We start from the raw sequence: 13,620 nt of genomic DNA on the forward strand, positions 1-13,620 counted from the left end.
ATGTGAAGCAGCCCAGGTGGTTTAAAAATGACAGCATGTGCAATACATTACAATATGTAGCATTCAAAATCAATTTAAAATGCATCAGTTAGAAAATTGTAACCAAATTTTCAGATTTTGCGCCCCATAAGTGGAGACACATGCAGGTAAGACCGGTCCAGAGGGGACATGGTCAGGCAGAGCACACAAGCATGCAGTGATTATGTATGTTGGCACGTCTGGTCGCTTTTTATATTGGGGCAGACCGCTATAGTGTAGAGCTGACAGACTGGTCGACTGGTGGATTGTAAGAAAATGAATCACCAACTGTTTTGATAATGGATTAATCGTTTCAGTCACTTTCAAGCAAAAATGTCAAACATTTGCTGCTTTTCTTTATCAAAGATGACAGTAAATGAAGAATCTTTACATTTTAGACTGTTTATTTATTTGTTTGTTTTGACATTATGCAGTGGAATAATCAATAATAGAAATCATTACTAGTTGCAGCCCCAGTGCAGTCAGAGCCTGCATTCATTGATTACTGTATTGGCTCGGACCGTGTCGCCGCTTGTCCAGCAGGGGGCGTTGAGAGCCACGCCGCGCACACACGGCAGCGCAGAAGAAGAAGCGGGCAGCAGCTCAGACAGAAGCTGATTAGAGCAGTCAGCAGAAACAGGTGGTGGTCGGTACTGTCTGCCCGAAGAGCCGCAAACAGAAGAAACCATGAAGAACGAAGGTATAGAGGGCACGGAGAGGTTCCTGAGCCCGGACAAAGGCCGAGGCCTGCGGGCGGTGAGGCACTTCGCGGTGGGGGAGCTGGTCTTCGCCTGCCCTGCCTACTCCTACGTGTTGACAGTGAATGAGAGAGGAGCGCACTGTGAGCACTGCTTCACCAGGTAACATCTCACCTCTCTGAAACAACTGGAACAAATACACTTCTGTCACAGTTAGCCTCAGGCTTTCTTCCAGCCTAGCTTAATTAAAGCAGCGGCAGCAGAGAGAGTGATGTGTCCAGTCCAGTCCAGCGCTGGCTAACCTCAGCACTTAGCTAGGTTAGCTTGTGAACCTCTGGACACCTACCGAGCTGCTGCAGACTGAAATGGGTCAGTGCGGTGAGGCAGCTCACCTGACTGACACTGCAGCATTTGTTTGGAGCACTGCAGAGTCCGGAGAGTCTGAAAAAGATGTCAGTACTCACGTACAACAAGCTTCATGTAGTCGAAATGAGCCTATTAATATGCTAGTACACTGTCTTAAACAGGCTACTCGCATGCACAGGTTGTATACTCAATTAAAGGAACACTTCACTGATTTTTAGCCTTTTGTTTATGTACACTCTGTTGCTTTTATGCACCTGAAAGCCATGACAAGAGTCTGCCTCTATTTCAAGTTAAGAGTTTTTCTCATTCATGGTAAGAACATGATGGTAACCTGAATTTGATCCATTTGTGTGTAGTTTTCAGTCAAACAGTGTTGGATGTTAAGTGGTTGAGAGTCCTGCCTACAACATCCAGAGAGTATTGACATGTGTAGGTGTGTGCAGGCACAATGTGTTCAAAACATACAGAAAGGTTAACCTGGTGCTTTTAAGGTCTTGCCCTCTAGCTTGCCTACTTTTTGAGGCACTTTAGAGTCAAATTAGCTCCCTCTCACACACCCACCCACTCACTTTTATACATGCACATGCGTCCTACCCGGGCTGCCATTCAGGTTTGTAGAGCAGTAAAAGGTTAGGGTGCTAAATATAGTTGTCCATGTGTCCCAAGAGAGGAGAGGAGATGAGAAGGCCAGGGGTGCATGTGTGAACTGAGGGGGGTGGACGTCTTTGTGACTCCTGTAACAGTGACGTTTAATCCGTTGTGGTTTACAAAATGACCCTTTGTTTTATTAAGATGCTCTGTAAATGTTTGTAGAACTGGTGAGGAATTTAATTGGAGCTTCTTATTCTAATGTATATCAAGCCATCATGCACAAAATCAAAGTTTTGGTTTTTGGAAAACAACTTTGTTAGTAAAAGTTTTAATTTAATCTCACATCAACCAGCTGGAAAGTGTCCAGAAGAGACGTCTCCGCAGAAATAACTGTGGTATTTCATGTAGATGACCCCCAGTCCACTTCTCACAGCTGTGGTGGAGTAACGTGTTGTGTCTTCATGTCATTACAGGAGAGAAGATCTTTTTAAATGTGGCAAGTGTAAACAAGCCTACTACTGCAATGTCGACTGTCAGGTAAGAGGGCTCGCTGCTTCTTTTGTTCTTGTGAGTATGGAAAGAACAGACTGAGTACATGTTACTGCTACAGTAAACAGCTTTTTCCCTAGGTTTGTGGAAGACATTCGTGTACGTAATGCAAATGCAATTTCACATAATTTTTGACCATTCTTATTAACATACCTAGTGAAAAAAGCCAGAGCAGATAATGAAATAAACAACAGCCCAAAAGCTTAAAGATAAACTTGCTAAAGAAGTCAGCTGGAGGCCAACTAGAACAGAGATCATGTTTTTCATTAATACAGTCTGTGCATCCATACACTTCGTGCCCACTGTGTTCATTTAATTCTCTCTCCCTGTTACCCTCAGCTTCTTGCTTTTTGTGTTTGAAGTTGTTGTTTCATTTATTGTCCTGCTGTAATAACAGAGGGTTGCTTACTGTCGTTATTTGTGTCTTTTTGTGTTTGTGTGTTTATGCAGAGAGGTGATTGGCCCATGCATAAGCTGGAGTGTGTAGCTATGGTTGCCTATGGGGAGAACTGGTGTCCGTCTGAGACTGTCAGACTGGTCGCTAGACTAATCATAAAACAGGTAAAGTAAAAAGAAGCAGGGGTGGAAATGTTTCTCAGTCTTTTTTTTAATTGGGAACAACATGTATGTCTATGTAGCAAAGTTTTAACACAAAGAGAGAAGATGGATTCAATACTGTGTCCTTGAGATGCTTAAAAATTTAAGAAAGCACATTTTAAACTTTTAATCGAAGGGTTGTAATGCTTATGACACTGAAAACCAAACTAAATCAAAGACTAAAGAGAAAAACAACTGGAAATGCGCATTGAAATTGTAATGTTGTTGTTGTTTTATTTAAAGATTATTCTTTGGTCCTTTAGCCTTTATTTTGATAGGACAGCTAGGGGAGTCAGACAGGAAAGAGGGAGAGAGAGACGGGAAGACATGGGCTCTAATGTTATTGTAATGTTACTAGTTATACCTGTGAGGTTCATGTAATTTATAAATGCAGTGAAAACTCAGCCTGTATTTGAAAGCTGATGGCTGAAAGGTGCGATGTGAAATTCTTTAGAAACTTTAAACAAACTTTAAAGAAGATAAAAGTCAAATAAAATAAGTGGCTGCTTGATAATAAGTTAATCTCATGAGCGTAACCATATTTTATGCAAGTCGAACAGCGATGTATTGACTTCACTCATCTCAGTGTCATTTGAATACCTTTGCGTGAATATCATAGTTGTCACGGGTGTCATGTCTTTTGCTATTCACTTGTTCAGATTGGCCCTTTGACCCAGTTAATAAAAACAATTAATCAACATAAAGTAATGATTCCTCAGTTTAAAGTAAAGTATTGTGCTGCCATCATCCAGGCATGCTTACCTGCTGTTGTTTAATTATAATGTATTAATTATTCCTTATTGGTCTTACATTCGGTTATTTTGTACTTCATTTGTATTGTATTTTTGTGTGATTTGCTGTCTTGACTTAACTAATCTCACGTGTTTCACTTTTCAGAGAGTCACAACAGAGCGAGACCCTTCAGAAAGGCTGCTGCTGCTCAAAGAGTTTGAAGCCCGTAAGTGTGTCTGTGTGTGTATGAATACATGAGCGCGCATGTTTAGTTACATTTGCGCGCACTTTTAGTTACATGGTGCAGTGTGTGTGTGTGTGTGTGTGCGATCTTTCTGTGTCTCTGCAGTTGTAGCAGTGTGTCTATTAATATCCTCTGCTGTAGCCTCCAGTCCTCGTTCTGTCTCTTTCATTCACTCCGATTCTGCAGAGCTCTGGGGACTCAAATCCCAAGCTTCTGGGTGCTGTAATTTCATGTTTCCCCTTCTTTAAAAATCACTGCCACTGTGCCCTTGAGCAAGGTACTCAACCCTCTTCTCTGGGAGACTATGATTGTACTGCAAAGCTTTTAGATGATATATTTGATCCATATATATTATGTCAGCCCGTAACAACAGTAAAGAATTGTAGAAAGGAAACTTAAGCACACAGTCAGATTTATAACATTATTATTGTGTTTTCTGTTTTGTTTCTATGGTGCCTTTTTAAACAAAGGCTCACCCAACTGTGGTTTTCAGATTATATAAAATATAAGCCCTGAAAATACATGTTAGGCTGCTCCCAATAATCCTAATCATACACTGTAAATTGATAAAATTGTATTTGTCAAACACGCACAAAAACAAGACTGTTGCCCGTCTAAGTGCCCACAAACTGTTTTCTCTGCTGTGTTTGGTATTATCATTTAGTGTGAGCTGTTGTTTCAGGCTCAGATGTGTCATCAGAGGATTGTCACAGAATTAACCTTCACACCTGTCTCTCATGCTCACAAAGCAAATCAGTGACCAGCTGCTGCCTGCTGCCACCAGACTGCGAGTGCGTGTGACTGACAATGACACATGGCCTATAGCAACAGCATATCCCACACTTTACTATTTACTATGCTAGAATAGAGATTGAAGCTCTTGATATTTCATCACTGTGACAGCGGCACAGTTGAGAAGCATCTCTCTCTCTTTATTTGTTGTCTGTGAGCTTCTGTAAAGCCTGCTAGTTTTCATTTTATAAATGTCTCAGTGTTGCAACATCTTTCAACATGGATCCTTGTCAAGCTATGCTGTGTTGGGTCCTTGAATTTTAGCACATGGAAAGTCCTTGATACTCCTAGAATTGGATGTTTATGTATAAACGTGAAAAGCATTTTCTGTTGGATTTAAGGGCTGTTAGTAATACCTGCGATGTCTACACACATCCACAGACACACTATTTAACGACATTTAAAATCCAGAGTTGGGAGCCTTCGATTTTGTGCTCAAGAAAATGAGCTTATAACTCACAAAGTTGTGAGTTTGTCTCTTCTAATTCAAGATCTTGACTTTCTTTACATGTCCTTTTTTTCTGTGTTCTTCTCTTTCTTTGTCATCTCCTCTGTCTCCAGATTTAGATAAGATGGACAGTGAGAAGGAGGAGATGAACCAGACAGACATTGCAGCCCTGCACCACTTCTACTCCAGACACATCAGTGACCTCCCCGACGATCAGGCTCTCACTGAGCTCTTTGCACAGGTAAAACAAACTTGACAACACCAGGTTTTTTAAGGAGTACTAGTTCTCTGTAGAACAATGGTCACCAGAAACCCAAATCCTGTTCCAACAAGGATCCAGGATCTTGGGTGTGTTTTGTTACTGTCGTGTGATTGATCAGGAGAGCATCAGAGGTTTTGGCTGACAAACAGACAGGTGTTTACCTCTCCTGCTCTGTGAAAACACATGCCAGGTTGCAACATACACACTAACCCACAGTGTGCAAATATATATAACATGTATTCATGTGCACACTGCTCATACTCATGCGTACGGTTACACATATTTGTAATCTGTCTGCCCTTACATTATCCCCAGCTGTCCCTGCAGTTGTTTGCAGATACACATTTAAGCACATGTTGAGGTGAAACTAGGATCTGTGTCACACACACGCTTGTCCAGTCTGTTTAATTATGCAGTGTTTAGCTCTTTTAATTTGATCTGTCCATCAGAGCTGCTGTCTATTTTCTCTTCATGCTACACCATCAGCCTCTTCTTATCTCACAGCTTCATTCAGTCACCTACTACCGGATTTCCTCCTCTGTGGAGGGGATGTTACAGCATAAGTGAATAAAGGGTGATGCAAGTTGTATCATCGTGTTACTCACCCAGCTTTCTTTCTTGCCCCATCCCTCCTTCTCTTTCCGGCCTTTATTCTGTCTTCAGGTTAACTGTAATGGTTTTACCATAGAGGATGAGGAGCTCTCCCATCTGGGATCAGCAGTTTTTCCAGAGTAAGTATACAGTTCATCCATTCGTCAGTGTATTGAACTACTGATATTTGGGCTGTATTTGACATTGTAAGATCTCCTTCTCTTGCAATTTCTGATTGTTTGAGGGAGAAATACCACAAGAGTTATTAAATTAAAACTGTCTGTGTGATCACTCCATTGCACATACATAAAACGAGAGCTGTATAATTCATCTCCTTCTTCCTTAGGCCATGAACTTATCAACCACCTCTTGTATATGACATCTACATCTGATTTGTTTAATTGTTCTCTTTTTATAGTCAGCGTAGCATATACATAAACCATCATGTAGTCCCACCATCGCAAAGCTGCTAAATGTGGTGATTTTATTACGATTCTGTGATTTCACAAGTCTTTCTTAAGCTATTGTGCTTCTCCTCCTTCCTCTCTTCCCTACAGTGTAGCGCTGATGAATCACAGCTGTAGCCCGAATGTCATAGTGACCTACAAAGGCACAGTGGCTGAGGTCCGAGCTGTTCAAGAGATAAACCCTGGAGACGAGGTAAGTAAACGCTGTAACAAAGATGCTTCTCAGTGACAGCCAGTTTGAGACCACATACATCAGGAAGAAATACAGATTCTTATATACATTCTTAATTTTGATTCTTGCAAAAGGACCATGACATGACTTTTTCTTTCTGTCTTTCACCTTTCTCTCTGCACTGTAGATCTTCAACAGTTACATCGACCTGCTCTATCCGACAGAGGACAGGAAAGAGAGGTTGTTAGATTCCTACTTCTTCACATGCCAGTGTACTGAGTGCACCTCCAAGTCCAAGGTACCTTTCACTTGTCTTTCTCAGGCTCATACAGCTCTATAAAGTATTTAATCACTGATATATACAATGTTAATGTGGCAGAAACATTTTTGCCTCCATTGACGTGAGAAATTTATTGGTGTCTCACATGCCTTCCTTTGTTTGAGATTTGACCTTACACATACATGTACACTCCATACTACATACGCTTATATACTGTGTATACTGCAGCTGTAGAAACCAGACACTTTCAATTCAGCCCCAGATGAGGACAGAAAATAAAACCTGTGTGTTTTGGAGGATGTCGAGAATCAAAAGACACTTTGTATTCAAAACAATTTCATTATCATTCATTCACCTTTCTTCATAGTATATGTTGTTTTGGCAGAACATGAGAGAAGATTGGTGACACCGTGTGTCTACTATCATTTTGACTTTGGAAAACTACTGATACTTTTGCATTTGGTAACGTAGACAATGTGAAACCAACATGTTTTCTGAAAATAGGAACTGTTTATGTGTTCTGAGATCTTCGTGGTGCTACTAAAAGTAGTTTTCATCAGAAGTCATAGCTCCCGTCATGAGACAATAAATCAACGTCATGCTCATACATCATATTTAGTTCCCTATTCAAACAGATGTATTGCAGAACTGTTTGTTGTCACTATTCCAGTGTTAACACACTGCATGTGGTCAGAATGAGTGTGTTCAGTAGTATGAGCTGTCTCTGCTGTACCGTACTTTTACATAACCTTTAGAGTATCTTCTGTATGATATGTTACTGCACAGATCCGTAACTATCTGTTTCCTGCTCTTTATGATTTCTTTTCCTCTCTTTCCAGGATAAAGAAAAAATGGAGATCAGGAAGCTGAGTTCTCCACCAGAGCCAGAGGAAATCCGATCTATGGTCCTTTATGCCAAAAATGTAATCGAGGAATTCAGGAGAGCCAAGCACTACAAGAATATCCTCTTCCTCCGCTCATAACTGTATTTCCTTTTCACATTCTTGTTTCCATTTTCTCTGATTCCCTTCCTCCTCTGTCTCTATCAAGGACAACCTTTTACTTCCCGACCTCCTCTTCTTTTAGCATATTGTTTGTGTCATTATTCCTTGACTCTATGGCACCCCCCAGTGAGCTGCTGGAGATGTGTGAGCTCAGCCAAGAGAAGATGGGAGCGATATTTGCAGACACCAACGTCTACATGCTGCACATGATGTATCAGGCCATGGGCGTCTGTCTCTACATGCAGGACTGGGATGGAGCTATGAGCTACGGAGAGAAGATCGTTCAGCCATACAGGTAAAGTGATCTGTAAGGGATCTGGTGCAGGTACAATACATCCTGTAAGATAAGTCAATCAGTTGTACAGCAGCAGTCTTGCCAGTCACCCCATCAGTAAGAATTTGATCTCACTTCTTCAGACCTCACTCTAGATGAGCCTGTATGCACTAGAACTACAACCTAAGCAGATTTCTGGAGGCAGTGCTTTGATGAATGGTCCCGTTTACCTATCGTTCCAGATGAATTTTCAGGTTCAGTCTTTCCAGGCTTCAAGCTCCGCGCTTGTGGCTGAACCACAGTGGTTTGGACAAAAAACAACAAACAAATCCGGCTCTTGCCTTGGCCACACTGCAAGACTTTTGAAGTTGTCCGATCCCTGTGTTGCTCACAGTAACAACTCTCTGTCTTGTTATCTGTAGTCTTGGAGTCATGCTTCGCACACTTCATGACTGATCAGTGACAGGGGGTCACACATTACAAGATCACACACGAGACCTGACACAGGAATGACGCAGTCCAAGTAGTTTTTCGTGTTGATTTGCAGTGAAAAAACAAAGAAGAAAAAGAAAACAATATGACTGAGAGGATGTATTAGGATGATGGGCAGTGAGGATTATTATCGCAGTGAAAACGAGAAACTGCCAGCTCAAACTGTGGTTCAGCAAGAAGTCACAGCTACAAATACTGACCAGCTTGTGTGTCTATATTATAGAAACTGTAGTCTATTATTGTGCCCGCTCCATACACAGATGTGAGAAGACTGGGTTCAGAGAGCTGCTGCAGATGTCATCAGGGGAGAGAGGGAGAAACGAGAGTGTCTGCTCTCGCTATCTGTAGCTCGCTCCCCGACCCGTTTGCGACTCAACCAGATATTTAGCCAGTGTAGCGACATGCTGGCGAGCTGTCCCCGAGCTCCTGGATCATGTCTTTGAAATGTTCACACATACCGATCGTCATTCATGGTGTGCCGATCAGCCTCTGATCTTGGGCTTTTTGTCTGCAACTCAAGATCAGGGCTTAAATCCTGTAGAGTGAGCTTGGCATTAGAGGTTAGTGTAGCTGCTGCTGTAGCATCAGTGTTATCAGAACTGGATTTTCTTGAATTTTTTTGTTTGATTTACCACCTGGCTCCCCTGTTGGGACCACTCTCCTACTGCGTGATTGGTTAAAGTTAGCCTGTGATAGACGGCAATAAACAGATGTTTGTTTTTTTTTGGTTTTTTTTACGTGCTTGCCCTTTTCCGGACCGTTTTTAAGAACTGGTTCTGTTTCACAAGCCATCTGGCTTGTCTGGTTACAGTTCCTGTCTCCCCCCAGTTATGTAATGAGATTTGCTGCAGACCTCTATGAGGTTTAATTCTCTTTAATCATTTTTTAAACTGCACTTTGCAGCTCAGAATGATGTTATTCATGTTTTACTGACTACATACACTTAAATACAGCATAACCTATTTTCTCATGAATTGTTCTTAGTGCTACCTACAATATACACACTACAACATGTTATATTTATACGTGACACGCTAAACTCATTTTCCCTCTGTGGTACACAGCACTCAGCCACATCTGGTATATCTTTTATCTTTTACTGCTGTACTCTCCCAGCTTGATATATTCTAATTTTTTGTAGCACTACAACAAAACTAGATGTAACATTAATTATAGATCATATCTTGTTTCCTCTGGTATTCACTGTTAAGCTTGATGCATAAATTATATTCTCTCTACAGTGTTCACTACCCAGCCTACTCTCTAAATGTGGCGTCTATGTATCTGAAACTGGGACGTCTGTATTTGGGGCTGGAGAAGAAGACACAAGGAGTCAGAGCTCTGAAGAAGGTACATTTACAGATATCTGGTCAGCTGGTGTTTTTAAAAAGGCAAAGTGAAGATAGATACACATTTAAATTTGCAGTTTGTTTTTTGAAATGATTGTAAATTCAGTTTTTTTTTCTGTCTACAGGCAGTTGCCATCATGGAGGTGGCTCATGGGAAAGATCACCATTATGTAGCTGAAGTCAAACGAGAAATCGAGGAGCAGAAGTAAACGAGGTGCAGCAGGAGGAGCAAAAAAGATTACGAAGAGAGGTGCTTAATTGACGAACCTCTCCGAAGACAACAAAAACACAACTGCATGCCACACATCTTATACCTCTGCCTTTCTGTCGCCCACTCCAGTGTTTGTCATGCCTCTCTCTGGAAGGGTCTCTTTCTTTTTTCATGTGTATTGTCAACATATTCTGGCTGAGGATGACCACGTTACGTTCCCGTCTATAATTCTAACCTTAAACTTCACATGTTGTTTTCTGTGTGCTGAAGCTCATTAAACCCATTCAACAGCTATATTCATGTTTTTAAAAAATGTCATCACATCAGTGGAAAAAGAAGAAAAACCTAAATACTGCCTCTAAAGCATCCTTTTGGACGAAACAAAGCTTTCATGTGACGGCTACGGCAACTCTATTTTCTGCAGTTTTTCTGGAATTTTGCCCCCCTTTTTCTGTAAGTCTAAAATAATTAACTACGTTCTGCGACCCATCAACAGACTGTTTCACCACCGTTCATGTGTTTGGCAGCAGTTTTGGCTGTACAGCTTCGCTCCATAGCAGTTGTTTAATGGTTTGGACTTCTGTACAAACTGGTTAGTAGGTGTTACGGAGGGCATTACTACTTAAATCGCATCCTCTGCATTTTAATTCTATCAAATATTCAGCAGCAGAGTTTCTGGCTTCATTGATTCATGTTTAAACTGTGAAAAAAAGACGACTGACCATGCATTTGGTCCTCTGTAGCAACGGAGAAGAGAATGCAACGAACTATTCCTGACTGAATAACCAGTGTTTTGATGGGCTTGTCTTACAGTATGTTTTGCTTGTTTTAAGAACCAGAAGAAGTGTTGCATGTTTTATTATTATTGTATTTCATTTTTTTTCATATGAGGCTTGTTGACCAAAAGGGCCATGGGTTTGATTGACAAGGAACCAGCTATAATTCTCTATTCACAGTGTATCCTTAATCAAGGGCGCTGATTTGAGACCAGTTTACCTCAGAGTGAAGACGTCGCTACAACGACATAACCAATGATCCTGGATCAGAGCCCCTTTGCTCTCAGGAAAAAAAGGCGCAACACTGTAGCTTTTGTTGCCTTTTATCAAGAGATGCATTATTGTACCTTTTTTAGTGTTTTTCTCAGAAGCATCGTTAAACCTGGGGATGAAGTCACCTTAGCATCAGTGATACAGTATGACTTAGCAGGATATACCTTTGACTTTTCACACAAGTGATAACGAGGGGGGGATATCATCCTCTTCATACACTTTAAATTTTATGGTCAACAAGTGAAAGTGCATCTCCCTTTAATCTCTGGTTTAATCCAGAGTTCATGTTTGAACTCTGGTAAGTTTATCAGACTGAGATGATCTTAATATATGACAAATTTTACCAACATGGCAACTTTTAAAGGAAGCGTTACCTCCAGCAGAGATGGATACACATAATATGTGTGTCAGTGAAATTAAGAAAATCATGTTGATTACGTGGTTGGTCATAAATGATAGAAATGTTGCCTGTTTAATGGTTTCAAAAGACCCTGACCCTGAATAGGAGGAGGAGCAGCTTTACAGTAGTTCTCTCTGCTGCAGATTTGACTAAATCAGTCTTTAGAAAGACCACATGAAAGGCAACAGGACTTACTCTTTGTTGTTGCCGTTTTGGATCTTAAGAGTGAGCATGCAGCGTGCGAAGGAGGCCTTAAAAAGTTGAAGGTTAAGGCAATGCAAAGATCATCACCTGGGCCTTACTTAAGGGTTCTTGTTGCACTAAAATTTTGTACAATTTTCTGTAACAAAATGATGTCAAAATGGCAAACCAGTAAGCACATTTTGTTTCATTTTTATAAGTTTTTGAGACTAGACAGTTGACCTGCCTCTATTGACACAAGTCACAGATGTAATTATTTTCTTCTTTATAATACCTGTAGCTTCTCCCTCTTTAAAGGAAAAATTCACCCCAAAATGAAAATGTAGTCATTATGTAGTCACCCTCATGCCGATGGAAAGTAGGGTGAAGTTTCGTAGTCCACAAAACATTTCTGGAGCTTCACAGCAAAACAGCGTGGCAGCGTTATCCTAAACAACTGAAGTAGATGGGGACTTAAAACGACTCCACACAGCTTGTCCGCCGTACTCCATCTCTCCAGAAGCCCTAGGAGAATGCTGATACGCTGTTTTGCTGTGAAGCTCGAGAAATATTTTGTGGACAACCAAACTCCACCTGACTTTCCATCTACATGAGCCTGAGTAGATAATGACTAAATTTAAATTTTTGGCTGAACTGTTCCTTTAATATCGATGCAATTTTTATGCACCACATGAATGTGGGTTACTGCGGGTTGGAAACGGCCCGTTGTTATGAGTTGCCTGTGGTCACGTTTGTAGCAACTCCTGCATTGATGACTCTTTGCGTCACCTGTAAAAACACATCCAGAACTTGTCTGCCTTACAGCTTTGCATAGGTAATCCAAAAGCACCAATCAGCAGCTCTGTTCCACACGTTTACTTTTTGTGGATGTTTTTACAAAGGAACGACACAATGAAAAGACGTTTTGTAGGCTGGTTTGCAGAAACCAAAAAAACATCTTAATCTTCTGTTTGCCAGACTAGAGCGCACGTTTAATTTCTGGCCATACTCCGAGAACATGCATATGATTTGTTTGACTTTTTTCTGTGATGTCATGAAAGATGAAAACCTTTGGCACAAGGGTATAAACGGTGAAATCCATACTCATGCTGCATGTATGAAACCAGATGAAAGGAAACCCAGATGATGTTTTCTGCCATTTCTGTAATGAACTGTTTCTTTATCAGGCATGAATGTTGTGTTAGTGGAATGCAAAACAATAATGTGAGCCTCTGATTCTTTCTGTACCATGTCAGTGGATCTCAATAAATGACAGTATGACAAGTGCTTTGCTATGTATACTTATTTTTAATTTTTTTTATCCATTAATGAGAGTGAGAACTATCAAAGATGTGCTGTATTAACGCCCACAATGGCGAACTGGCCAAGTACTAACTGTTACAAATGAATGTTTGATGACTGTACGAGTCTTACAATGTTAATGTGATAAATATCTAATTGTTGACTAATGTTAAATTTCAGCAACACGCAGATATGTTGTACACAAAAGCACATTTAGACATGCATTCTCTCCAAAGCTAACACACAAAGGTTACAGTTTAATTCTTACTGAAAATGTTCAGTAAGCATGTTGAACAAGTGCACACAAACATAGGGTTTTATTTAAAAGTATGAGTTTTTAACAACGCTAAAAATGTTCTCAAAATTGTTTGGCAAGTTGTGCCAAGTTGTGCCATTGGACTACTTGTTTTTGCTTGGTCATTGTTGTGAAACCATCATAATTACATACATTGTTTTAATTTTTATGGGTACACAACAACCTGAGGTATATATAGAAACTATTATTTGAAAGAAATACACTTGTCAAATGTAAAGAAGTGGCTCATCTTATCC

At 40.6% G+C, this 13,620-nt stretch overlaps 1 protein-coding gene across 1 annotated transcript; it reads left to right on the forward strand.

Annotated features, from left to right (window-relative positions):
* The first annotated feature begins 604 nt into the window (after nt 1-604).
* smyd2a (SET and MYND domain containing 2a) lies at nt 605-13,053 on the forward strand. The gene is made up of 12 exons (XM_084356937.1): nt 605-878; nt 2,147-2,210; nt 2,673-2,783; nt 3,717-3,777; nt 5,149-5,276; nt 5,961-6,028; nt 6,446-6,548; nt 6,715-6,825; nt 7,647-7,767; nt 7,932-8,106; nt 9,819-9,927; nt 10,052-13,053. The coding sequence occupies exons 1-12, from the start codon at nt 706-708 to the stop codon at nt 10,133-10,135; spliced, it is 1,308 nt and encodes a 435-aa protein (XP_084213063.1). The 5' UTR covers nt 605-705; the 3' UTR covers nt 10,136-13,053.
* Nucleotides 13,054-13,620: the final 567 nt, after the last annotated feature.

The sequence above is a fragment of the Pagrus pagrus genome (assembly GCF_965226575.1).
Source record: "Pagrus pagrus genome assembly, chromosome: 1".
Classification (NCBI taxonomy): Eukaryota; Metazoa; Chordata; class Actinopteri; order Spariformes; family Sparidae; genus Pagrus; species Pagrus pagrus.

What these genes read in the sequence shown, in the direction of transcription:
- smyd2a (XM_084356937.1), top strand. Translation starts at nt 706, where the DNA reads ATGAAGAACGAAGGTATAGAGGGCACGGAGAGGTTCCTGAGCCCGGAC. An exon ending in GCTCAAAGAGTTTGAAGCCC is followed by an intron (nt 3,778 to 5,148) that starts GTAAGTGTGTCT and finishes CTCTGTCTCCAG; the next exon opens with ATTTAGATAAGATGGACAGT. An exon ending in AGTGCACCTCCAAGTCCAAG is followed by an intron (nt 6,826 to 7,646) that starts GTACCTTTCACT and finishes CTCTCTTTCCAG; the next exon opens with GATAAAGAAAAAATGGAGAT.